This window comes from Sorex araneus, chromosome 2 (genome assembly GCF_027595985.1).
Source record: "Sorex araneus isolate mSorAra2 chromosome 2, mSorAra2.pri, whole genome shotgun sequence".
Classification (NCBI taxonomy): Eukaryota; Metazoa; Chordata; class Mammalia; order Eulipotyphla; family Soricidae; genus Sorex; species Sorex araneus.
The window spans coordinates 205,358,994-205,386,127 of NC_073303.1; the positions used below are offsets into that span (position 1 = coordinate 205,358,994).

The 27,134-nt window shown below is 52.3% G+C and overlaps 1 protein-coding gene across 2 annotated transcripts in view; it reads right to left on the minus strand.

Annotated features, from left to right (window-relative positions):
• Positions 1-26,885, minus strand: part of LOC101549664 (zinc finger protein OZF-like) — a 45,108-nt gene extending 18,223 nt beyond the window's left edge. The window contains exons 1-5 of one of the 2 annotated variants that reach the window (XM_055126619.1): positions 26,678-26,885; positions 22,412-22,533; positions 10,150-10,276; positions 9,635-9,724; positions 6,091-8,305 (exon numbers count right to left, since the gene is read on the minus strand). In XM_055126619.1, coding sequence (XP_054982594.1) covers positions 6,795-8,305; positions 9,635-9,724; positions 10,150-10,276; positions 22,412-22,426 — 1,743 coding nt within the window. In that variant the 5' untranslated portion in view covers positions 22,427-22,533; positions 26,678-26,885 and the 3' untranslated portion in view covers positions 6,091-6,794. Of the gene's footprint in view, positions 8,306-9,634; positions 9,725-10,149; positions 10,277-22,411; positions 22,538-26,677 lie in introns of those variants that run through there. The other variant, XM_055126618.1, reaches the window with a different exon arrangement.
• Between the last annotated feature and the right edge of the window lie 249 nt (positions 26,886-27,134).

The window sequence follows — 27,134 nt, forward strand, 5'->3', positions numbered from 1 at the left end:
TGGCTAGGCCTCGACTGGCCTGGGGTTTCTATGTGCATACTCCTGGGTTGCCGAGGTCTGGAGTTTTCTGCTGGAGGTGGGGGTGTGATCAGATACCGTCACAAAGGGACAGCTCTGAAGTTTCCAGTGAGTCGTGATTGTGTGATTGTAGTTCTTGTCTCCACTGAAGTCTGCCACTTCCGTAGGGGTCCGGCCTTCTCTGGGTCTGTTTCTGGGGCCAGGTGAACCAGGTGAAGCCTTGTTGACTTTTGCAACTTCAGGGCTATCAGGTATTATCACTTTCCAGGAGTCTGACAGCCAATGCCTTGGGGCGGGGGGGAGAAGCTTCCTGTCTGCGGCCTGCCCTAGGGCTGGAGAAACAGCACAGTGCTCTCCCCACGCCTGCCTCCCACGGGGCTGGCCAGGGTTCAATCCCCAGCACCACACAGGGTCCCCCAAGGGCTGCCAGGAGTGACCCTGAGGACTGCTAGGCATGACCTCAAAACCAAAACAAACAGGCCACTGCTCAGGCCTCTCCGTTCGTCTGCAGGAGCCATTCTGGTGGGCCAGTGGGTGCAGGGCCAGACGGAAGGACGACAGAAGCTCCAACACAGGAGCTTCCTTTTCTTTTATTAAGGAATTGTGATTTAGTTACTGATAGTTGAGGTTTTATCCATTATATAATATTTTGTGTATATATAATTTTTTTATTTGGGGGCCACATCTAGCAATGCTGAGGGATTATTCCTGCCTCTGCACTGAGGAATCATTATTGGCAGTGCTCAGGGGACTGTATGGATGCCAGGGACTTAACTCTGGTGGCCACATGCAAGGCCAGTACCTTCCCCACTGTAATGTCAGACACCAAGACATATATTTCAACACCAACCCCACCACCAGTGTCAGCTTCCCTCCACTAGTGTTCCCAAGTCCCCGCCCACCCAAAACCCCCAGGCCGTCCCCACCCGTTAACTTGACAGGCACATTCAAAGTTCCAGCGGTTGCAGCTTAGATTCATGTTTTCAGTGTTGTTGAATCTGCAGTGGTTGCGTGTATGTGTGTGTGTGTGTGTGTGTGTGTGTGTGTGCCACACCCGGCAGTGCCCAGGGGTCACTTAGGAATTACTCTTGGGGGCGCTGGAGCAATAGCACAGTGGATAGGGCATTTGCCTTGCACGCAGCCGACCCGGGTTCAATCCCCGACATCCCATATGGTCCCCCAAGCACTGCCAGGAGTAATTCCTGAGTGCAAAGCCAGGAGTAACCCCTGAGCATCGCTGGGTGTGACCCAAAAAGCAAAAAAAAAAAAAAAAGGAATTACTCTTGGCTGTGCTCAGGGATGTCGGAGATCAAACCAGGGTCGGCCAAGTACAAGGCAAAGGCCCCAGCCCAGTCTGTATTTTGGATCCTGGCGACAGCACTCTGCATATCACTGGTACAAGTGAAGCCCTGAGCCTGTCCACCCACTCCTTTCCCCTCGCCCCACCCCTCCACCTGCTTTCTGGGGGCAGGGGGGTGATGTAGGCACCCCCTTTACTACACCACACTTCCTCTCCCAATTTCTCTGCAGACCATAGGTGAGACCCGCCCCCAGCAGGAAGGCTGAGCTGCGTCCCCAACCCCTGAGCGTTTCTGAGGACCCCAACCCCGTGAGGGGCTCGGAGGAAGACACCAAGGCCGGCCCAAGGCTGGTCCCTGAATTTCTAGGACAATGCAGGTCCTCCTTCTGCGAAGGGCACGGGCCTAAGACGGCGAGCATCCTCAGGGTCCCCGACTTCCAGCCGTCGCTGGGAGAGGATGCGGCAGCTCCCTCTTCACTGTCCCCATCACACAGTCCCAGCACTCTGGGCCCGTCCTGAGCCGGGGAAGCTGACAACCCCCCGGACCTTGTGGTCACAGGAGCCAGAGACAAAGGCCCGTGGTGGGCACAGAACCCACAGGGCTCTCAGCACGGTCCCTGGCCCGGGTCGGGACGGAGCCGCGTCCCAGCAACACTGGCTCGGCCACACCCGTGCTGAGCTGCCCAGGCCCTCTCCGCCCGGGGGGCTTCTTCCTCTCCTCTCCCACCCAGGCCCTCTCCGCCCGGGGACTTCTTCCTCTCCCACCCAGGCCCTCTCCGCCCGGGGGCTTCTTCCTCTCCCACCAGGCCCTCTCCACCCGGGGGCTTCTTCCTCTCCTCTCCCACCAGGCCCTCTCTGCCCGGGGGCTTCTTCCTCTCCTCTCCCACCCAGGCCCTCTCCGCTCGGGGGGCTTCTTCCTCTTCCCCCGGCCAGTAAATATCTCCTTTGTCTGTCTTGTCTGGGGGCCAGCCGCCAATCTGGGCTCTCAGGAAGCTCCTGGTGGCAGCGGGCACCCCGTGGGGTGGGTGGGGACCCCGTGGGGGAGGGATGGGGGCCCCTTGGGGGAGGGATGGGGACCCCGTGGGGTGGGTGGAGTCCCCTTCTCCGCTGCACCACTGCTCAGGCCCCAAATTTCTATTTTCTACCTGAGTCGGAGTTTTTTGGGTTTTTTTTGGCTTACGCCCGGCGATGCTCAGGGGTTACTCCTGGCAGTGCTCGGGGGACCCTGTGGGTGCGGGGATCGAACCCGGGCCAGGCCAGCCCCCGTGTCGGGGAATCTCTCGGCCTCGGCATCTCGTTCCTGAGAATACCGGAGACCCCGCGCAGAGACCCGCGCCGGGGCCCCCGCGCCCGGCAGACGCCAGCGCCAGGGCCGCCGCTCAGAGCAGAGATGGCCTCACGCCAACAAGCGCACTCGAACCCGGATTCCTGCGTGGGCCGGGCAGGTGCCGCGCGCTCGGCCGCGGGCCCTCCCCACGCCCCTCCCGGCCTGCCACGTCACGCGCGGACCCCAGGGCCTTAGCCCCACCCCCGGCCCTGCCGCGTCGCGCCGGGACCCCAGACCCTGGTCTCACCCCGTCCCCGGCCCCCGGCCCGCACCTCCCCCAACTCCGGCCCGGACCCCGCAAACGACAACCGGGCTCGCGGGGGCGGGGGGGGCCTCTGGAACCCGCGCAAGGGAGACGGGGCGCCCGGCCGCCATGCTTCTCTGCCACGTCCCCACTCCCCGTGCCAGGAAAGTTGACCTTTCACCCCGGAGAAGAACGTGGGGGGACGCCCCCCAAAGGACCCGACCCCGCCGCGGAGTCCCGCCCAGCCCCTCGACGTGGCCCTGCGCACGCGCATAGCCGGCACCCGAGGGCGGGGACAGCGTCTGCGCACGCGCAGAGCGGGCACCCGCGGGCCGGGGATAGCGTCTGCGCACGCGCGGGAGCTAACGGGGCGGGGAGAGTGTCCGCACGCGCCCGGGGCCTCGCTGGGGGCAGTCGGGCGCAGGCGCCGAGCCGAGTGCCGGAAGCGCGGCAGGGACGTCAGTGCCCGAGCAGAGCAGGCGGCTCTGGCGCCCCCCAGCGGACGCGCCGAGGGACGCGCCTGAGGCGGTCCCTGGGGGCGAGCCAAAGCCACGTTTGCCCGCTGGAGTCTGAGGCGGAGGAGAATGTGCGCGTCCGCGCTGTCCCCAATTCTGTGCAGACATTTGCACTTGCTGGAGGAGCAGAGCTGAGAAGCACAGCGGGTTTGGAGACCGGCCGTCTCCGCTGCAGCCCTGCTGCATGGCCTGAGCTGGGCGCTGCTGTCCAGAAACCTTAGACTTACCCTTCACAGGGCACGTCGGGCTTCTCCCCGCTACATTTTTGTGCTCCGTATATTTTTGTCGATCGATTCTAAGACATTTAATCGAATCTAAGACATTATTCAGTACGATGTCACGTAGAAATGGCAAAGGCAGATGTTAATACCAGCTTTAAAGGGAGGGTTTTAGAAATGCCCTTTATCAAATTCTATTCCTGCATACTCAGTGTTTTTTGTTGTTGTTGTTTTGTTTTGGAGCTATACAGGCTGTGCAAAGGGTTCAGGGACCCTGTGCGGTTCCAAGGACGGAACCAAGGTCAGCCCAGTTCAAGACAAGCACCCAAACTGCTGTGTCAATCCATCCAGCTCCAATTTTTAAATTATCAATTTAAAATTATTATTTTGTTTGTTGGGGGCCATGCCCAGCAGGGCTCAGAGCGAACTCCTGGCTGTGCTCAGGGGTCACTTCTGGTGGGACCATGGGTGGTGCCTTGGATAGAACCCAGGTCAGCTGCATGCAAAGCAAGAAGCCTTCCTTGCTGTATGGTTGCTCCTGCCAGCAGTCTGTAGCGGCTCTGGGAGCTGACTGAGGGACTTGATGCATGCACGCAGAAGCCAGGATTCTATCCTTGGTACCAGTGAAAGCCCGAGAGCAAGCTGGAAGTCAACACTGCAAAGCAGCAAGTGTGGTCCCAATGCCCTTAGAACACACAGCAGCCTAATGGCCGTTTAGTCTGCAGACCAGAAACCTAAGATCCATGTGGCGGTAAGAACACCTCTCCTCGTTCCTCATGGGTGGCTGCCAAACTCTCAGTATTGGGTGCTTCTCTCTTCTTGGACTGTTCAGTCTGTGAGCACATATGTGCCCAAACTCCCTCTTTTGTAAGAACTGCATCCATGTAGGATATATGCCCATTGAGGACATGACCATGGGGCTAGGGAGAGTACAGCAGGTAAGGTGCTTACTTTGCATGTGGCCGGCCCAGGTTTGATCCTGGGCACCCCCTATCGTCCCCCAAGCTCAGGAGGAGTGATCCTGGGGGCATAGAACCAGGGATACTGCCTAAGTATCACCAATTGTGGCCCAAACACCAAAAATTCCCACAAAACCCAAGGATACTATGACCTCAAGTGTACTAGAGAGAAGATATATAAACTAGAATGGTCTTCTGGCTCAAAAGATAGAGCAGGCAAGGCACTTGCCTTATATCAGCCAATCCAGGTTTGTTCCTCAACATCCCATATGGTCCTCTGAGCTCTACCTATGGTCCCTTGTGAACCTCCCAGAGTGATCCCTGAGTGGAAAGCCAGAAGTAAACACAGCCAGGCAAAGAATAATTTTAAAAGAGTTTTATTTTTTATTTATTTTATTTTTTGGTTTCTGGGTCACACCCGGCGATGCACAGGGGTTACTCCTGGCTCTTCACTCAGGAATTACCCCTGGCAGTGCTCAGGGGACCATATGGGATGCTGGGATTAGAAACTGGGTCGGTCGCGTGCAAGGCAAACGCCCTACCCGCTGTGCTATCACTCCAGCTCCCAATTTTAAAAGAGTTTTAATGTGTAGAGTTTGCAGTGTTGGGAATAAACCCGGCCTCATATTTGCAATGCAAGCTCTCACCACAGAGCTATCTCCTTGGCTTACATCTTTTTTTTTTCTTTTTGGGCCATCCCATTGATGCTCAGAAATTACTCCTGGTGGTGCTCAGGGACCATATGGGATGCTGGGAATTGAACCCAAGTCAGCCTCGTGCAAAGCAAATGCCCTACCCACTACACTATCCCTCCAGTCCCCTGAACTAGAATTTTTTCTTTAGTTTTTGGGCCACACCCAGCAATGCTCAGTGATTACTCCTGGCACTGTGCTCAAGAATCTCATCTGGTGATGCCTGGGGGGGCCATATGGGATGCTGGGGATTGAAGCCAGGTCAGCTGTGTACAAGCAAACGCCCTCCATACTGTGTTATCACTGCGGCCCCTGGCTTAAAAATTTAAAAAAAAATTCAGGGCCACATCCAGTAGTGCTCAGTGTCTGCTCTGGGCTCAGTCTCAGTGTTCAGGTGGTAGTTCTGGAGGTGCTCAGGGAACTACATAGTGCTGGGGATTGAACACAAGCTTCCAGCACATAAGGAGTGTGCTGAATCCATTAAGGTGTATCTATTACCTGTACAATTTTATTTTTTTGCTTTGGGGCCGCACTTAGCAGTGCTCAGGGTGTACTGAGAGCTCTTCACTCCTGGCATTCCTTGGAGTTCATCTGGAATGCAGGGGATTGAACCCAGGTTGGTGGTGTGCAATGAAAGCATCTTACCCACTGTACTAGCTCTCCCTGGCCCCATCATGTTAATTATAACCACGGAGTACATCTTATGTTCCTTTGGAAACTGATTTACCAACTTAGATGAGTTAGTAGGAAGAAATATTGCATTGTGTGTGTGTGTATATATTTCCTAACTAAAATGAACAATAAATACACAGATAAACACAGTATATTGTAATACTGTAATGGCAGTCAAACCACTTCTAACACAATATAAAAAAAGAAAATGTATAAAGACCATCGCCACAAAAGTCTCCGCATGGGTCTGCAATAGAAGGTAAACTCTAATGTCAAAAACATTTATTTTGAGACATGGAATCACTATGCACAGCTTATGAATCCTATTGAAGTTATTTTAAGATGAAATATTCCTTAAAATATGATAGCTTCAAATATATGAGAGGAATAAAATGATAGAGTTGGTACAAAAAGGAGAAAGTCATCAACCCTCAAAAAAGAAATATAATAAAAAGCACACATACATATATGTATATATGTAAAAGAATAATAAAATGCATTAACACTTAAATGAAACAATTAGAAGTGAATATCCTAGAAAAAACTAGAGGGGAAGAAGCCTTTTGAATTGGGCTATTTTTTTTCCAATTACAGAATAGAAATAAAGAAGCAAAAAGTTCTATATAGCAAAGGGAGGTGGAAAGGTAAGCCCAGCTGAAAAGAGTTTTGGTGAAAACATGCTCAGTTTCTGCAATCTCATTTAAAACCCCTGTGTGAATTACTCTGTCTTTTGAGACCTAACTTCTGGGTAAAAGTGTTTCTTACATTCATAGGGTTTCTCTCTTGTGTGATTTGTCTGATGTGCATGATGGAAAACTTCCATGAGAAGCTTTTCAACATTCTTAAGACTCACACGGTTTTCTCTACTTTGTGACTCCTTCGATGCACGGTCAGGTATGAATTACAGGAGAACGTTCTCCGGCATTCTGTACATTCATACGGTCTCTCTCCTGTGTGAATTCTCTGGTGCACAATAAGGTCTGATTTCCAGGAAAACGCTTTTCCACATTCTTGACATTGATAGGGTTTTTCTCCTGCATGAATTCTCTGATGTATGTTGAGGTATGCCTTACAGGAGAACGTTTTCCTACAAACTTTACACTCATAGGGTTTCTCTCCTGTGTGAATTCGCTGGTGTACGATGTAGTTGGACTTCCCTGTGAATGTTTTCCTACATTCCTTGCACTCATAGGGTTTCTCTCCCGTGTGTGTTCTGTTATGTGCAATGAGGGATGATTTCCGGGAGAAAGTTTTGCTACATTCTTTGCATTCATAGGGTTTCTCCCCTGTGTGAATTCGCTGATGTACAGTGAGATCTGACTTCCGGTAGAAAGCTTTTCTACATTCTGTGCATTCATAGGGTTTCTCTCCTGTGTGAGCTCTATGATGTAAAATCAGTCCTTTCTTCCAGGAGAAAGCTTTCCTACATACTTTGCATTCATAGGGTTTCTCTCCCGTGTGGATTCTCTGGTGAACTGTGAGGTACGCCTTACAAGTGAAAGTTTTCCTACACTCGGTACACTCGAATGGTTTCTCTCCTGTGTGGATTCTCCGGTGCACACTGAGGTAGGACTTGGAGAAGAAAGTTTTCCCACACTCATTGCACTCATAACGTTTATCACTTGTGTGAAATCTCTGGTGCACAGAGAGAGCCGAATTTGAAGAGAAAGTTTTCCCACATACTTTACACAGATATGGCCTCTCTCCCGTGTGAGCTCGGAGATGTAAAATAAGCCCTTTCTTCCAGGAGAAAGTCTTACTACACTCCTTACACTCATAGGGTTTCTCTCCTGTGTGGATTCTCTGGTGGACAGTGAGGTCCGACTTCCGGTAGAAAGTCTTACTACACTCCTTACACTCATAGGGCTTCTCGCCTGTGTGGATTCTCTGGTGCTGAAGGAGTCCTCGTCTCTGAGATAAAGTTTTCCCACATTCTGAACATATGTATTTAACTTTCTCCCTCATGTGTGTTCGCTGATGTCTGTTGAGGGTTGAAAACTGACTGGTCTTTTGACATTCGTGCGGTTCTACACCTGTGTGTATCTCTGGATACTCAGGGAGAGTAAAAATATTATTGTAGATAGTTGTGTGAACCTCATGGTTCTGTACAGGGTATAACTCATCAGGGTCAATGGTTAGAAACATGTTCTCACATACGTTATACGCCTCAGGCATGAGGACAGGACAGTTTCCATTATTGATCATAGGTTTTGGAACATAGATTGAGCTAAAATCAAAAGCATTTTCAAAGACCATTCTATCCTCTATTGCTGTTTTCCTCTCAGTGATGATACTTGGCCAAAAGTGCCTATATTGATTTTCCTGGTTGTTCTCGATCATGTCATTCATACGCTGAAAATCTAAAACCAGACAGAAAAAAATCATGTTATAAGCATGAAGCATTCTTGTGGAGTTAGAGTGTAAATATAAAGAAGTATTCTCATGCCAAGTAGATGTGTATTGATATATATATTTTTGGATTTTGGATCCCACCTGGAGTGCTCAGGATTTATATCAAAAAAGCTCTCGGCAGACTCAGGATATGTGGGGCTGGTGCCTAACCCCGGGCCAGTAACATGCAAGGCAGAGTCCTACTTGCTGTACTATTGCTCTAGCCAGGTGCTCACAATTTCTGATGTTGTGGTTTATAGAACCAGCCCAAAACCTCTTTCTTTTCACGTTAAGATAATCCCAAGGGGCAGGATTGATAGCACAATGGGGAGGGTGTTTGCCTTGCATGCGGCCAACCAGGGTTCGATTCCCAGCATCCCATATGGTCTCCCAAGCATCGCCAGGAGTAATTCCTGAGTGCAGGAGTAACCCCTGTGCATCGCAGGGTGTGACCCAAAAGCAAAAAAAAAAAGATTATCACCCCAAGTTGAAGACCTCCAGAACCCAGCCACAGACATGCCTAAGGCCACTCTCCACACGTTCGGATGAGGTTCACGCATGAAGGAACCGGCAGAAAAACCCAGGTGTGCAGGACTCGGGGCCGAGACCTCCAAGGCTGCTCAGATCGGAACTGGGCCTCTTCCACCCAGATTCCCTCTCAGAGAACATGGCAAGCTACTGAGAGTTTCCTGCCCACAACAGGGAGAGCCTGGCAAGCTCCCTGTGGTGTGTTCATATGCCAAATACAGTAACAATGAGTCTCATTGTCCTGACCCTGAAGAACCTCTAATGCGGCACCATTGGGAAGGACGAGTAAAGAGAGGCTGCTAAAACCTCAGGGCTAGGGTGAATGGAGATGTTATTGGGCCCGCTGGAGTGAATCGGTGATCAGTGGGATGACAGTGATACAGTGATACCCCAAGTCTCCACCTTTACCAACACAAAGGGTAACAATTTTGGGGGCTGGAGAAATAGCACAGCGGGTAGGGAGTTTGCCTTGCATGCAACCGACCCGGGTTCAATTCCCAGCATCCCATTTGGTCCCCTGAGCACCGCCAGGGGTGATTCCTGTGTGCAGAGCCAGGAGTGACTCCTGAGCATCGCTGGGTGTGACACACCCCCCCCCAAAAAAAAGAAAGTCTAAGATTTTCAACTCAGAGCCCAGTTGAGACTGAACACACAAGACTTGCATTTGCAGTCACTTCTGCAGGGGAATGAGATGGTGACAGTCTGCCCCGTATCACAGGCCAGCTGCCTCTGCCTTGTCCTGCTTCCCTGCCTGGCGTGGACCGACTCACCTGAGAGGCTCTGCTTTGGGGCATCGGCCACCCACGCCTCTGCTCTCTGCTCCAACTTGACGATCACTTCCGGTTTCGTGACAGAGTGTCCTGCAGGTGAGAAAATGCAGGTAGACATTTGGCCACAATGTCTTGCAGAATGACATCGGCAGTCTTTTTTTTTTTTTTTTTGCTTTTTGGGTCACACCTGGCGATGCTCAGGGGCTACTCCTGGCTTTGTACTCAGGAATCACTCCTGGCGGTGCTCAGGGGACCATATGGGATGCTGGGAATTGAACCCGGGTCGGCCGCGTGCAAGGCAAACGCCCTACCCGCTGTGCTATCTCTCCAGCCCCGACATCGGCAGTCTTTAGGAGTGGGTCACTGAGGGGCGGCTTGCATGTCTGATTACAGTGACGAATGGCCACATCCTTCTTGTCCAAAACCTGACATCTCAGAGCGCTTCCTTTGGTACTTAACCCGTCTCTGAGCTAACTGGGACAGGCCTCAGCAGGCAACACCACAGCGTCACTCACCCAGAGACACCAGGTGACTGTAGGTCTCCAGCATCACCTCCCGGTAAAGGGTCCTCTGCGCATCATCCAGGATCTGCCACTCTTCACAGGTGAAGGTCACGGCCAGATCCTCAAACACCACCATGCCCTGGAAGGAACAGCACACGCCTCTTCAGCCAGTGGCACCAGCCCTGGGCAAGGGCGTCTGCAAGTTCCCCTTTCTGGGAAGCTTGACATTTTTTTTTGCTTTTTTATGGGTCACACCTGGCAATGCTCAGAAATAGTACAGAGGGTAGAACATTTGCCTTCCACAGAGCCAGCCCAGGTTCAATCCCCGGCACGCCATATGGTATCCCAACCCCGAGCACAGATCAGGAGGAAGCCCTGAACACAGCCAGGTATGGCCCCCAAAACCAAAAACCTTAAAAAAGAAAAAAAGAAAACGATTCTGCCTTTGCAAAATTTATTTGTCCCAGAAAGAATCACTACAGTGACTCTCTCATACTTAAAAACTATATTTACTGCTGTGAATAAAATTCTGCTATAAAAAGCAGACAAAGCAGGAAGACATACCTGTGAGACTGGGTTAGGAGACCAGTGTTCTAGATAGTGACCACCCACTGGAGTGAAAAGGGAGAAACGGGGCCAGAGGTCATAGCACAGGGACGAAAGTGGTTGCCTTGGCCTTAGCCGGACCGGGTGCGACCCCTGGCACCCGCACCCTGTGGGACGCCCGCGCACAGAGCCAGGAATGAGCCCCGAGCAATGCTGGGAGTGGCCCAATTCCCCATACCGAATAATGTGAAAATAAGTACTTAAGAATCCAGAAACGGAGCTGGAGCAATAGCACAGTGGGGAGGGCGTTTGCCTTGCACGCGGCTGACCTGGGTTCGATTCCCAGCATCCCATATGGTCCCCTGAGCACCACCAGGGGTAATTCCTGAGTGCAGAGCCAGGAGTGACCCCTGTGCATCGCCACGTGTGACCAAAAAAGAAAAAAAAAAAAAGAATCCAGAAACATAGTGTAGTGGGCGGGCATTTGACTTGCATATAGCTTACCCGGGCTCAATCCCCAGTATCCCATCAGGTCCCCCGAGCACCTCCAGGAGTGACCAACCCCCAACACACAGAAGTATTTTATTAAAAGGGTAAACAAAGAACACTGTCTTACACATTACACTTCACTGGAGACCCAAAAATGTTCAATTCTTTCACTGAATCACAGATTTTGTCACCTTGTTTTGGGGCCAGACCTGGTGGTGCTCGGAGCAAACCCCTGGCTCTGTGCTCAAGGATCATTCCTGACGGGGTCAGGGGACCCATGAGATGCTGAGGACTGAACCTGGGCCAGCCACATGCAAGGCAAGTACCCAACCTCTGTATACTGGCTCGGCCCCTGAATCATAGTTTTTTTTTTTTTTTTTTTTGCTTTTTGGGTCACCCCCGGCGATGCACAGGGGTTACTCCTGGCTCTGCACTCAGGAATTACCCCTGGCAGTGTTCAGGGGACCATATGGGATGCTGGGAATCGAACCCGGGTTGGCCGAGTGCAAGGCAAACGCCCTACCTGCTGTGCTATCGCTCTAGCCCCGTGAATCATAGGTTTTTGCGGACCAGTAAGAAAAGCGAGTGTGACAGGGCATAAAGAAGGGCTGCCACGTTGAGGGAAACGCCCCAAACTCTCCTGTCAAGAAGGGGCCGGTGCTTCACTCATTCTTGCTTCTCACTGGCTGGGCCTGTCCCTCAGTGCGCCAGGGTGCTTGTCAGGTACCTGATCCACAGCCAGCTTACTCTCCCGCTAGCTTTCTGCTTTCTGCTTTGTTCTGGGCCACACTGTGTGTGTGCATTGCCAGTGAAGCTCAGGGGGACCTGATGGGAGCTGGGACCGAACCCTATCAGTCTCATGTCAGGCAAGTGCTGTCCTGTGGCTCCAGCTCAGTGCTCTGCTTTTGTAACGAGAGGTGAAGGCACCACACACAGGTTCCTGAAACCCACACTTTATTTTTAAGTTTGTTTTTTTTTTCCTTCATGGATCACACCCGGCGATGCACAGGGGTTACTCCTGGCTCTGCACTCAGGAATTACTCCTGGCGGTGCTTGGGGGACCATATGGGATCTAACCTGGGTCGGCTACATGCAAGGCAAACGCTCTATCTGCTGTACTATCACTCCAGCCCCAAACACTCTAGCTTTTAAATTTAATTTAATTTTTGTTTATTGGGGGGGGTCACATCCGGCAGTCCTAAAGGCTGACTCCTGCCTTTGTGCTCAGGGATCACGCAGGGAATCCTCTGGGTAGCTGGGACTTGAACCATGTCCATGTAAGGAAAGTGTTCCTACTAAGACTCTAGGTGACTTCGGGTCTCTACCCACTGTACTATCTCTCTGGCCTGATACACGTTTTTAAAAAAATTTTTTTTTTTTTAATTAAAAACACCGATTTAGGGGCTGGAGTGATAGCACAGCGGGGAGGGCGTTTGCCTTGCACGCAGCCGACCCGGGTTCAAATCCCAGTATCCCATATGGTCCCCTGAGCACCGCCAGGGGTGATTCCTGAGTGCATGAGCCAGGAGTGACCCCTGTGCATTGCTGGGTGTGACCCAGAAAGCAAAAAATAAAATAAAAACACCGATTTAGGGGCTGGAGCAATAGTACAGTGGGTAGGGCGTTTGCCATGCACACGGCCGACCCGGGTTCGATTCCCAGCATCCCATATGGTCCTCTGAGCACTGCCAGGGGTGATTCCTGAGTGCAGAGCCAGGAGTAACCCCTGCGCATTGCCAGGTGTGGCCCAAAAAGCAAAAAAAAAAAACAAACACAAAAAAAAAACACAAAACAAACAAAAAACCCAATTTACAAAGCTATTTGTTATACAGCTGTTTCAGGCATTTAGTGTTCCAACACCACCAGTGTGACCTACCCCCACCAACAACTCCAGTTCCTCCCAATCCCAACCTGCCCACTTAGGCACATAAACAAATTTACTTTATATTACTCATTCTGACAAAACTTTAAGGAACAGCAAACAGAATAACCATAAAATAAATGAGTAAGAGCCAATTTATGATTACTATGATTTTGATCTATGAAGATAAGAACATTAAAAACACTTCATACAATATAGTGAATATAGTGAAATGCTTATTCTCATATATATGCACATATGTTTTCAACTCTGGAATCTGAAATATATTGCATTCAATTTTATTTTATACTTGGATCTTGTTATAATCATGTCTCACCTGTCATTGATAAAAACCTTTAAAGCAATTCTGTGTTAATATATTTTGGGGTTTACATGGAATAAGTAAGCCTACATATGTAAATTTAAAATTTTTTCCTATACTTTCCCCCCAACTTTGTAACACTATGGTTTACAAAGCTGTTCATAGTGATTTGTTACAGGCACTCAATATTCCAACCCCAACCCCACCACCACTGCCTCCAATTTCCCAACACCCCTTAGCTCTGCCTCCACAGCAGGCTGACAATAACTTTTTTTTCTTTTTGGGTCACACCTGGCGATGCTCAGGGGTTACTCCTGGCTTTGCACTCAGAAATCACTCCTGGCGGTGCTCAGGGAACCATATGGGATGCTGGGAATTGAACCTGGGTCTGCCGCGTGCCAGGCAAACACCCTACCCGATGTGCTATCGCTCTATCCCTGACAATATTTTTTTATTAATTGCTTGTCTGATACACCGTATTGGATATGCCAAAACCAGTAACAATAAGTCTCTCAATGAGTGAAGTTACTGGTGCCCGCTCGAACAAATCGATGAGCAACGGGATGACCGTGACAATGACAGTGACAGTCTGATACACATTTTTTTTTCTTTTTGGGTCATACCTGGTGAGGCTCAGGGGATTATACGGGATGCTAGAGATGCCCCAGGGTGGGCACGTGTAAGGTGAATGACCCACTCGCTGTACGGTGGTAGGTCGCTCGGCCCCCAGATACACACTTCTGGTGCGTATCTTGTGTGTACATACACTCGCATACGGCTCCGTGCTGTATGCATATGTCACCACCGGAACACAAGTTATTCTTTTATTTAGTTGCCCACCAAGTGTGTGCAGGGTTTGCAGTGTGTGAACTCGAGTGTACTTTCAGCTGTGCTCGGGTCCAGTAGTGCAGAGGTGCTGATGCCACCAGGGTTGGTCAGAGAGACACACCTGGCAGTGCTCAGGGTGCTGATTTACGATAAGGATCCAATATGAAGCCTCACAGGGCCAGAATAATAGCACAGCGAGTAGGGCGATTGTCTTGCACACAGCCAACCTGGGTTCGATTCCCAGCACCCCCTATGGTCCCCTGAGCACTGCCAGGAGTGATTCCTGAGCAAAGGGCTATGAGTAACCCCTGAGCATCGCCAGGTATGGACCCCCCAAAATAAAACAGTCTGCAGTCTCGTACATGCACACCGGACTCCAGCCCTTGGGCTATCTCCCTGACCTTCAGATCCCTCCGCTCTGTTTCTAATAACTGCACACGACACAATGTGCATACATGCTCCCTAGTTTTTTAAAAACAATTTATTAAAATTTTTTCATTTTTAGTTTTTGGACCAGTCCAGTTCAACTGGAGTAATAGCACAGTGGGTAGGGCGTTTGCCTTGCACGCGGCCAGCCCAGGTTCGATTCCTCTGTCCCTCTCGGAGAGCCCGGTAAGCTACCAAGAGTATCCCGCCTACAAGGCAAAACCTGGCAAGCTCCTTGTGGCGTATTCGATATGCCAAAAACAGTAACAATAAGTCTCACAATGGAGATGTTACTGGTGCCCGCTTGAGAAAATCGATGAACAATGGGACGACAGTATAGTGCAGTGCAGTTTTTAGACCACACCTGACTATGCTCAGCAGTTACTTGGCTCTGCAGTCAGGAATCACTCCTGGCAGTGCTTGAGGGACCATATGGGGTGCCGGGGACGGAGCCACCATACTATCACTCCAGCCCGCATCCTAATATTCCATCCCTGTTCCTTGGGAGAGCGTCTGTCTCCCCTAGAACAGCATCTAACACACCTAAGTGACGGGCTGGCGCGATACTACAGCGGGAGGACACTTGCCTTGCACATGGCATACCCGATTCAACCCCCGTCCTGTATCCGCTTCTCCCAGCCCACCGGGAGTGATTCCTGAGTGCAGAACCAGGAGTAAGCCCTGAGCACAGCCAGTGTGGCCCCAAACCAACCCAGCAACCAAACAAAAACCCCACCACCACCATCACCACCACCATCACAAAACCAAAGAACACAGTCCCAGTCAGAAAAAAGCAAAAGGATAAGGAGAATTTGGCATTCCCTTCTCTGCGAGGACAGCAGGCGAGGGACTTTATAATTAGGTTCTGTCTGCATGACTAGCTGGTTAATCGCTGGCACAGTAAGCAGAAATTAGGAAAATGGAAAAAGAATCTGAACACAAGAAAGATGTGACACTTTTCCTGTCTACACAGACACAGACACAGACACACACACACACACACACACACACACTCCCAATGTATTTGAAAATACAGCTTTGAGGAGGACGTTATTTTATTTCATTTCACTGCTACTTGGTTTGGGGACTAGGTAGTATTCAGAGTGAATTCTTGGCTTGTGGTCTTGGCGACGCGCTTGGCGGCGATTCAGCGACCAGACAATACGTGGCACCGTGCCCGGCCTCCTGCCCGCAAAGCATGCGCCCAGCCCTTTTATCTCTCTCCATCCCAAGGATAATTTTAAATGTATTGTAAGAGCAGTGGCCCTCCACCAACTGCAGAGCATGGCAGGGAGAGGGGCGGCGCCGGGGCGCAGCAGGGAGGGCGTTTGTCTTGCACACTGCCCACCGGGTCCTGTCCCCAGCAGCCCATCTGGCCCCCTGCGCCTCGCCAAGGAGAGACCTGAGCACAGAGCCGGGGTGGGTGAGCCCGGAGCACAGCCAGACGTGGCCCCCAGACCGCGACAATAACAACAAAAGGAAGAAGGGAGCTTTGAGAGCTGGCTCACAGAGCCGAGCTCGCCTCCCTGGGCCCGGGGACGGGGTGGGCTGGGGAAGTGACACGGGACAATAGTGGAGGGAAGCCAGCCCGGGGAAGGCGGTACTGGAGGGAGCGCGTGAAGTGCCGCGGGAACAGAGCTGCGGCCAGCCGGCTCAAGTGGAAGGAAAAGGAAATGCTTCTGATGATTCTGTCAGCGAGTCATTGATGACAAGCAATACAGGAGAAACGATCGAGGGCCTGCTCTGGGGGTGGCTGGGAAAGTCAGACAAGGTGGAGGGATGGCCGCAGGACCACTGAGCGCCCCTAGCAAGCCATCTCGAGCAACTCGCAAACCACAGCAGTTCTGTAAAGTGGAAGGGAAACTTACACATGCAGGCTCCACCTAGTCCACACAAATGCTGAAGTATATGGACACAGAACTGCTTTCAAAGTGTTATTACTGCTTTTAAAGTGTTATTATTGCTTTTAAAGTGTTATCGGTGACACATGATTATCACCATAACGAGATCCAGGTATAATATAAAATTTATCGTGATATACTTTAGATTCCAGAGTTGAAAATGTATATATAAGTAAAAATAGGCATTTTAAAATATTGTATGAAATGGTTTTAATTTTATTTACATAGGTCAAAATCATACAGTCATCATAAATCGACCCTTACTGATTTATTTTCTGATCATCCTATTTGCCATTTCTTAAAGTTTGTTGGAAAAAGTAACGTAAAGTAAATCTGTTATATGCTTAAGGGGGCAGGTTGGGATTGGGAGGGAAATTGGGGATATTGGTGCAGAAAAGGTCACACTGGTGATGCTGGAACACTAAATGCTTTCATTAAAACAACTGTATGATAGACAACTTTGCAAATCATGGTATTTTATTTTATTTATTTATTTATTTATTTATTTTGCTTTTTGGGTCACACCCAGCAATGCTCAGGGGTCACTCCTGGCTCTGCACTCAGGAATTACCCCTGGCCATGCTCAGGGGACCATATGGGATGCTGGAAATCGAGCCTGGGTCGGCCGCGTGCAAGGCAAACGCCCTACCCGCTGTGCTATCACTCCAGCCCCAATCATGGTATTTTAAATAAAAGTCCATTAAAAAGTCAAATTAAAAAAGGGAAATGTCAAATGGAAATCACAGGAGCATCTCTTCTGATCACAAGGGTTATTACATTAGAAACCAACAACCAATACAAAATGGAACAATCGGGGCTGGAGTGATAGCACAGCGGGTAGGGCGTTTGCCTTGCATGCGGCCGACCCGGGTTCAAATCCCAGCATCCTATATGGTCCCCTGAGCACCGCCAGGGGTGATTCCTGAGTGCATGAGCCAGGAGTGACCCTTGTGCATTGCTGGGTGTGACCCAAATAGCAAAAAAAAAAAAAAAAAAAAAAGAAATAATCATTTGGACACGGAGATTAAACAACTCGTTTCTAAGTGGAATGAGAGGGAAAAAATCAAGGAAAGCATTTCCTCTTATACGCGTAACAGTAATAGGGAAGCAGAGAAATTAGAAAGAACACCAAACCTAGCCAAGATTTGGCAAATTATGAAAGTTAACAGGCAAAAGGAGAAGTAATGAGAAAAGAGAGAGATTTCCTGGGACTGACAGATTGATTTCCTGGGAGCGACAGTACAGTGGGGAGGGCGTTTCCCGGCATGTTGCGGACCCCAGTTCTATCCCAGCATCCCACAAGGTCTCCCGAGAACAGCCAGGAGTGATCTCTTAAGCAGAGCTAGGAGAAACCCCTGAGCATCACTGGGTGGCCCCAACAACAACAAAAAATGGAAGGAAGGGAGGAAGGAAGGAAGGAAGGAAGGAAGGAAGGAAGGAAGGAAGGAAGGAAGGAAGGAAGGAAGGAAGGAAGGAAGGAAGGAAGGAAGGAAGGAAGGAAGGAAGGAAGGAAGGGAGGGAGGGAGAGAAGGAGGGAGGGCATGGAACCTTTTGTTTGTTTTTTTGGGTCTCACCAAGCGATGCTCAAGGGTTACTCCTGGTTCTGCACTCAGGAAATTACTGCTGGCTGTTCTCAGGGACCATATGGGATGCCCTGATCTACTGCATACAAGGCAAATGTTGTCCCCACTCTACTAGTGCCCTAGCCACAAATTATAGATGTTTAAAGTGAATCATCTAGAACTGGAGAGATAATCCAGTGGGTAGGGTGCTTGCTTTGCACACAGCTGACCCTGGTTCAATCCCTGGAATCCTTTATGGTCCCCTGAGCCCCTCCAGGAGTGATCCCTGAATGCAGAGCCAGAAGTAAGTCCTGAACACTGCTAGGTATGGCCACAAAACCAAAATAAATAAATAAATAAAATGTACCATCTGATGTACATATGCATTATAAAATAATTGCCACAAGCAACAAACATGTGGGTGTGTACTTGTTTGGTAAGAAAACTAATGACCAAATTACATAATAAATTATTACTTTTAAAAATGAATTATTTAATCCATAGATTTATAGGCACCATCTTGTACAGTCTTGAAATCTATTTGTCTCATGAGTGAAAGACTGTACCCTTTCACCAAACTCTCTCATGTTCTCACACACTGCTTTTAAGAGGTCAACATTTTTGTCATTTTTTTTCTTTTTGGGTCACACTGGACAATGCTCAGGGGTTACTCCTGGCTCTGCCCTCAGGAATTACTCTTGCTGGTACTCAGGGGACCATATGGGATGCGGGGATCGAACCCAGGTCGGTCACATGCAAGGCCAATGCCCTCCCCACTGCACTATCACTCCGGCACCATTTTCGTCCTTTTCTACTGGCTAATTGACCTCATCAGAAACCCTTCCATGGCCAGAGACAGTGTGGCAGGGCGCCTGCCTTGCACAGGGCCCACCTGAGTCCGATCCCAGGCATCACACAGGGTCCCCCAATCCTACCAGGAGTGCTTTTCAGAGAGGAGTGACCTTAAGGCCAGAGCCAAGGAGTAAGCCTTGAGCACTGCTGAATGTGGCCAAAAACATAAAAATAAGGGCGGTGGGGGCGTGGAGGGGGGGCAGGGTAAGAGCTGAGTTAGGGTATTAAAGAGATTGGAGGAAACAACCCTGGAGAGCCAGAGAGAAGGTACAGTGGACAAGGGACCTGGGTTCAACATCTGGCACCACATATGATCCCCTGAGCACCACCAGGAGTGATCCCTGAGTGCAGAGCCAGAAGTTACCCTTGAGCACTGCCAGGTATGGCCTAGAAACAAACAACAGGGCTGGAGCCATAGCACAGTGGGGAGGGTGTTTGCCTTGCATGCGGCCGACCCGGGTTCGATTCCCAGCATCCCATATGGTCCCCTGAGCACTGCCAGGGGTGATTCCTGAGTGCAGAGCCAGGAGCAACCCCTGAACATCGCCGGGTGTGACCCAAAAGCAAAAAAGAAAAGGAAAAGAAAAGAACCGAAACATAATCCTGGGAAAGATACGGGTAAGATGAACTCTCGCACGGGGTTTTGTCAACTTTTTGCTCATGATCTCTTTGTTTTTTGGTTTGGAGGCCACAGTCGGCCATGCTCAGGGGTTACTTCTGGCTCTGTGCTCAGGAATCACTCCTGGCAGTGCTCAGGGGCCCTCTGGGATCAAACCCGGAACAGCCGCGGGCAAGACAATCGCCCTCCCTGCAGTGCCGCGGCGTCAGCTGCTCGTGACCTCCTTTCACCAGAGAAACGCAACCTGGGTAAGCACAGCCAGAGATGCCCCAGATTCACTCCGCATTTGACTCTGAACCAATGTTTGTGCACTGCAGGCTCAGAAACCTTTGAGAATTTCCAAGTTTTGGCCGAGGCCCACATTCTGTCCTGCAACCCCAGACAGGGTCACAGCCACGGTCTAAGAAGCAAGACTGTACACGACAGTTTGAAAGTATAAATATCCTTGAGCCAGGCAGGCGGATTCGGAGGCACCAGACTCCATCTGATCCCCAGGACTCCAATGCTCTGTGAGTCCAGCCATGGGGGAGCCTGGTGGCCCTGAGCAACACCAGGACCTCAAGAGTACTGCACCAAGGGCCCAAGAAATAGCTTGGCCGGTGGGGTCTGCACCCTGCATGCAGCCAACCTGGGCTTGATCCCCAGCATCCCACATGGTAACCTCGAGCACTGCTAGGAGCGATCCCTGAGTGCAGAGCCAGGAATAAGGCCTGAGCATTGCCGGGTACGGCCCCAAAACAAACAAACAGGCCTACACCCATGGGCCCACGCCTGAACTGCCTGGTCTGTTGAATAACTCTCACGGCCGGCAGTTCCTGGTCTCACCACTGCTTGGGAGATTCTCCAACAGACACCCAGGAGCCGTGCAGTCACACAGCGGGGAGGGAGGGGCTTGCCGTGCAAGTGGCAGACTTGGATTCGATCCCAGACACCCGATATGGTCCCCCAAACACGGCCAGGGGTCATCCCTGAGTGCAGAGCCAGGACTAACCTGTGAGCTCTGCTGCGTGTGGCACAACGCCCCTCCCACCCCCCACCCCCTAAAAAAGTGAAAAAACAAAATCCCGAAACCAAACGCCCTAAGATGACTTTGGTAAGAGGAGGTCTGGTCATCAGGAATCCACAGGAAAGAAATCTAAATTTTGGATTCTATCTCTTGATACCATCTAAAAGCAGCAGAGAACAACCCAACTAGTGGGACACAAGAATGAGTGAAACCCCATTTTTTGGGGGTTGCTTATGGGCCATGCTTGGCTACACTCAGGGCTTAGTCCTGGCTCAGTGATCATTCCTGGCAGGGCTCAGGGGACCATATGTGGTGCTAGGGATGGAACCGTGACAGCTGTGTGCAAGGCAAGCGCCACCTGACTGTTCTGTCACTCTGGCCCCACTGCATCTCTTCTCTTTTTCTTTCTTTTCTTCTTTTTTCTTTTTGGCTTTCTGGGTCACACCCGGTGATGCACAGGGGTTACTTCTGACTCATACACTCAGGAATTACTCCTGCGGTGCTCAGGGGACCATATGGGATGCTGGGAATCGAACCCTGGTCAGCCATGTGCAAGGCAAATGCCCTCCCCGCTGTGCTATAGCTCCAGCCCCTCTTTTTCTGTTTAAATTTTTTAATTTAATTTTTAATTGAATCATAGTGAGATACACAATTACAAAGTTGTTTATGATTAGATTTCAGCCATATAGTGTTCCAACACCCGTCCCTTCACCTGCATACATCTTCTACCACCAACGTCTCCAGTTTCCCTCCCCCACCCCCGGTCCCTGGCTCGGTACTTTTCTTACCCGGTATGCTACCCCACTGGGCACTTTCCCTCTCTGCTCCCTCCCTCCTTTTGGGCCTTATGGTTTATAATACAGATACTGAAAGGTCATCATGCATATCCCTTTAACTATTTTCAACACTCAGATCTTGTCCAGTGTGATAAGTCCCAACTATGATTGTCACACCGGTCCCTTCTCTATCTTACCTACCCTCCACCCCCCACACTCTTTGTGGGAGATTCCAACTAGTCCATCTGGCCCGTTTTCCCTGGCATTAGATATTAGTCTCATACTATTTCTTTTTTTATATCCCACAAACGAATGCCGTTATTCTATATCTGTCCCTCTCCTTCTGTTCTTCTGACTCATTTCATTCAGCATCAACATGCTCTCTCTCTTAAAGGTACATACTGGTCCTGGAGACATAACAAAATTGGCAGAGCATATGGTTTGTATGCAGGAGGCCCTGGGTTCAATTTCTGAGCCTCAAAGGGACAGCCCCAAACAAAGCCCTGAGCACAGCTGGTTTGGCCCAAAGCAGAAACCCTACCCCCACACACACATGACAACATCTGTATAACTCTAAGATCCTACTGTCTGCTGGTAATCTACATGCCAGCTTTTGGTTGTTCATACACATTTCCATGAAATGAAAAATTACCTATATATCTACCTTTTTTTGGGGTGTGTGTGGGTTGGGCAGGGAGCCAGGGGTTGAACCTGGGTCACCCATATGCAAGGCAAATGCCCCGCCAGTTGTACTATCATTCTGACCCCTTTCCTTTTCCTTTTTAAAATTTCTTTGGAAATGGGGAGGGGAGTTTGGCCACACAGGGCAGTATTTGGGGGCTACTCCTGGCTCAGTGCTCTGGACTGACCTCTGGGGTCACTTGGAACTCACATGGTGCTGCAGATTTGAATCAGGCCATGGCCACCACAGCCACAGGCAAGTGTTGTTCCTCCTGTACCACCTCCCTGGCTCCTACCCCACCTTTCACTTTAATTTAGGAAACCCCCAACCGCCGCCCCCCAAGAACCCCTACTCATTATATGTCATATAAAACAAATGAGGGTAAAAAAATCAAGGGAACTCACCCGAGATGTATTCATGGTCTCTGCTCTTGCCCGCGGAGAGTACTGGAAGCAGAGCAGGGAGGGAACAGCCAGGACAGGACCCGCGCGGCCGCCTCCTCCTTCAGGCCCGAGGCTTCTGCTCACTAACTGGGGAAGACGGGAGAGAGACTCTGCGGGGTGCTGGCACAGGACCCGCATGCATGAATTGGCAGGACTGAGTATGGTCGGGGGCCAGAGCAACAGTATAGCGGGGAGGGCGTCTGGCTTGCATGTGGCCGGCCTGGGTTCGACCTCTGACATCCCAGATGGTCTCCCAAGCACCGCCAGGTGTGACCCAAAAAGCAAAGAAAAAAAAAAAAAAGAACATGTGTCTAATTTCACTTTAGGTAAAGAAAACACACAAGAGTCAGTGATTTTTAAAATTTTTTTTATTTCTATGCCATACCCGCACGGCAGAGCCTGGCAAGCTACCCGTGTCATACTTGATATGCCAAAAACGGTAACAACGATGGTCCTCATTCCCCTGATCCTTAAAGAGCCCCCAACACGCCATCGGGCTACACGGGCTGATAGTGGTACCGTGATGCCATACCAGCAGTGCTCAGGGGTCACTCTCTGCATGGGGGGGACCCTGTGGGATGCCGGGGACTGAACACAGGTCAGCTGTGCGCAAGGCAGGCGCCCCTGCGGCTGCACTATCACGCCAGCCCCGACAGTCAGCGACTGAGGAGCTAGCACACACAGCTACAAATCAATGCTTTTATGGGCCACGCTCTGAGAAATTTAGTGGCGGCACTTCTGGCAACATGAGGCCTCACAGAGAAGGCCGGTGACTCTGACCTTGGGTCCGGCTGTGCCTGCAAATCCTTGCAGTTATTATACATTGTAGCGGAGCACTGTAGCACAAGGGCAAACTCAGTATTTTATTCAACGCATTGCCAGTGCTCTGCCACTTGAGCAATCTCCCACAAATTGACTTTAAAAACTGAATATCCTGGGTGGGAGGGAAATCACAAGGGAAGGGCGTTGGCCTTGCATGTGGCTGAGCAGGGTCTGATCCCTGGCATCCCATAGGGCCCCCTGAACCCACCAGAAGTGCTCTCTGAGCACAGAACCAGTAGTAGGTCCTGAGCACAGTCAGGTATGACGTGTGCCCCTCCCCCAACAAAAGTGGAACACCCTTAAAAAATAGTGTTAAGTCATATTTCTGCGAATAGGGCCGTACCACACAGCATTCCATATTAGTGTCTATTCTGGGACACCTGTACTTCTAATTTTTACTTCTGAGGGGACACACCTGGCGTGCTCACGACTGACTCCTAACTCTGTGCTAAGACACCACTCCTGGCAGGCTCAGGGGACCATACGGGATGTCAGAGATCGAATCCGGGTCTGTCATGTGAAACTCAAGGACCCTACCCACTGCACTATCTCTCCGGCCCCCGTCTTGTAACTTTTACAGGCAGTTGACTTCGCTTTAGTTCCAATTTGAGCAACTTGTCAATAGCCCCTCTGTAGAGGAGTCCAATTTTCCCATTTTATGGGTGACAGTCAAAAAAAGAATTCTTGGGTCTGGAGAGACAGTACAACAGGGTGTGTGTTTGCCTTGCATGTGGCCAACCTGGGTACAATTCCCAGTCCCCCAAGTCTGCCTGGAAGGATCCCTGAGTGCAGAGCCAGAGCCTGAGCATGCCCCGAGCACAGCCAGTGTGTGTCAAAACACAAACTAAACCCCACCAGCACAAAAACAAAGAACTCTCAGAAAGGGACCTGAGCGATAGCACAGCGAGAAGGGCACTGCCTTGCACAGGGCCAACCCCCCGAGTTCGCTCTGTGGCATCCCACATGGTCCCCCTGAACACCACCTGAGTGCAGAAGGATCACCAAACAACCCACCCCACCCCCGCAAGAGAAAGAATTCTCAAAAAAAATCCCCACTGAGTCAGTAATATTTGTTTTCATCATTAACTGCTGAAAACCCACAATCAACAGAGAAATAAGGGGAAAACAGGATAGGCACAGTTCATGGCAAAATATCTATTTGTTCTAAAGCTTTTCTCCAACATGGTGTCAGGAACAAATGTGGCTCCAGGCCAGAGAAAGTACAGTGGGTAGGTAGGGCACTTGCCTCACACGTGGCAAAGCCAGGTTGGATCCCCAGCATCCCATATGGTGTCCCCACACACACACACACACGGGCAGGATAATTCCTGATCGAAGTGCCAGGTGTAACGCCTGGGCACAGCTGGGTGTGGCCCGACCTCCCTCCCCTAACAAAGAAAAAGAACGAATGTGGCTGACTCGTGTGGCAGGCACACAGAGCTGGGCGCCTTTCTGCCTCTCACCCGAGACGTCTTCCAAGAACACAGAGCCCTCGGGCAGAAATCCCTCCTGTAACTCCAGGTCCCTAGAAACTGAGACGTGCATAAAATCCTCTGAGGCAGAAAACGCCCCAAATACCCACCTGCACACAGGGAGAAATGGTCACATACCCTTACCAAGGAGTTCCCCTGGCACCGCTTTGCCCCTCCTGGGCTCACTTTACCATGAACCACCTAAACGTCCTACCGGGCATCACCTTCCCTTTTGGTGGGGCTGGAACGGAAATGCGGTCACAGAACACCCACACTCCGGCTCCCTGCAGACCCCCTGGGGCTGTCCTCTAGGCTATGGAAGCACCTTTCTGTCCCCTAAAGCACACTTTCTCTTTTTGGGGACACACCGGGATTAGGTGTCCCCTAAAGCACACCTTCTTTTTGGGGGACACACACTCAGGGATTACTCCAGTCTCTGGACTCAGGATTTACCCCTGGAGGTGCTCAAGGGACCTGCCGGGACGCGGGGAATCGACTCCAGGGCGGCTGCCACCAGCTGTGCTACCTTCCCCTGAAATGTCACCATCCCAGCTAAAGTCCCAGTGCCAGTCACTTCCAGCGAGCAGCACCCCCACCCCCTGCCACGTGCCGACCCGTTTCCAATGCTGAGGAACCTTTAGCCTATCGCCTCCCTTTCGGAAAACAAGAATCCCTGATTCCCCCTAGACATCGACCTTGCTCAAGACAACCACCAGCGAGCGCCCCTCGCGCCAAGCCACGGTACAGTGCGCGGGGCCTGGGCCCATCCCCGGCACCCCAGGGTCCCCTGAGCCCGCCGGGAGTGAGCCCGGAGCACCCAAGGGTGTGGCCCATACCAGAAGCACCCCAGAAAGCGCCCCTCAATTGCAGCCGACAGCATGACCCCCCACAGGTCCCTGGCGCTGGAGTGGGCGACAGCGCTCCTTCGGGAAAACGCCCCGTGCCTCAGTTTCCCCCTGTCTCCGCCCCGCGTCCCCGCACATGGACCTTTCCTTCTCCCCTCTGGGCCACACCCGGCGGCGCTCGGGTGGGTCCTGGAGGTGCCCGGACCATATGGGATGCCGGCCAGCGACCCCCGCTGGACCTGCGCTCCAGCCACACGTGGACTCTCCCGTGGGGCCCTGGAGCCCTGCCCTCCTTCACGCACCCCTGCACTCGGCTCCTCCCTTCCCCGCGAGACCCCCGCGCCCCTCCCCCCAGCGCTCCTCCAGCCCCTCCCCGTGTCCCCCAAGCCGAGGCCCCTCCTCCGCCCTCGCCCTCCCAGCAGGTCCCCTCCCCAAACTTTGCCCCCGCTGCCCACCCCGTGCCGGCCGCCCCGGCTCGGACTCCAGCCCCCGCTGCGCTCGGCTCTGCCGCAGGGGGGGCCGGGCCGGGCGTGACTTCGGGGACGTAACAGGCCCGTCCAGGCTGGACCGTCCCCCCTGCAGGGCGGGCGCGGCGCTGGCGCGGGCCCAGCCGGGCCGGACCCCCGGAGAGGGGACTTTGGGAACAAAGGCCAGGACGGGCCCGCACGGCCAGAGCCCCCCGCGCGCGGACGGGCGGCGGTGCAGGGTCGCAGGGGGCGCCGGGGGGGTGGCGGCCGCTGTCCCCTCCCGCGAGGATCGCCGCCCCCGCCCCCGCCCTCGGCTCCGGGAACAGAATCCTCCTCTGCGGGTGCGGCCGGGGCTGGGGACCGACCCCAGTTCTGCAGAGCGCGACCCCCACCCCCGACGGACATCGCGGTGCCCGCGCGGCGCCGGCCCGGGCGCAGGGTCCGCAGGTGCCCGCGGGGCAGGTCCGGGACCCCCTGACGCTCCCATCACTGCCCAGGACTGAGGCGGCCCCCGCGGCGCCCCCCGCCCGCCCGCGCGCGCGCCGCCCGCCTGGCCCCCCACTCTTTGTTCCCGAGCCGGGGTGCCCCGCCTCGCCCCTGCGCCCGGGACCCCTCGCCCACCTTCCTGCGTCCTCCGACCCGACGTCCCGCGGCCCGAGCTCCCCCCGCCGCCTCTCGGCGAACTTCGGCGAACAGTCCCGGGGAAGTCGGGAGCAGAATTTTCCAGCGGAAAAGAAAGCCGCGGGCGGTTCCGTCTGTGCGCGGAAGTAACCCGGATGACTTTGCGGGGTGCGGGGTGCGCGGCCTGCGGGCGGACTACACTTCCCAGGAGCCCCCGCGCCCGCTTCCGGCCTTCCAGGGGGGTTTGTTCGCGGTGGTGCCTTAGCCTTGCTGCAGCCCTGAGTCTGAAGACGGACCCGCTGGACTACACTTCCCAGAAGCCCCCGCGCCCCCGCGTTCCGGCCTTGCAGAGGGTTTTGTTCGAAGTGCTGCCTGCTCGCGTTGCTGCGGCCCTGAGCCCCGGTGACGGACCCGCCGGACTACAGTTCCCAGAAGCCCCCGCGCCCGCGCTCCGGCC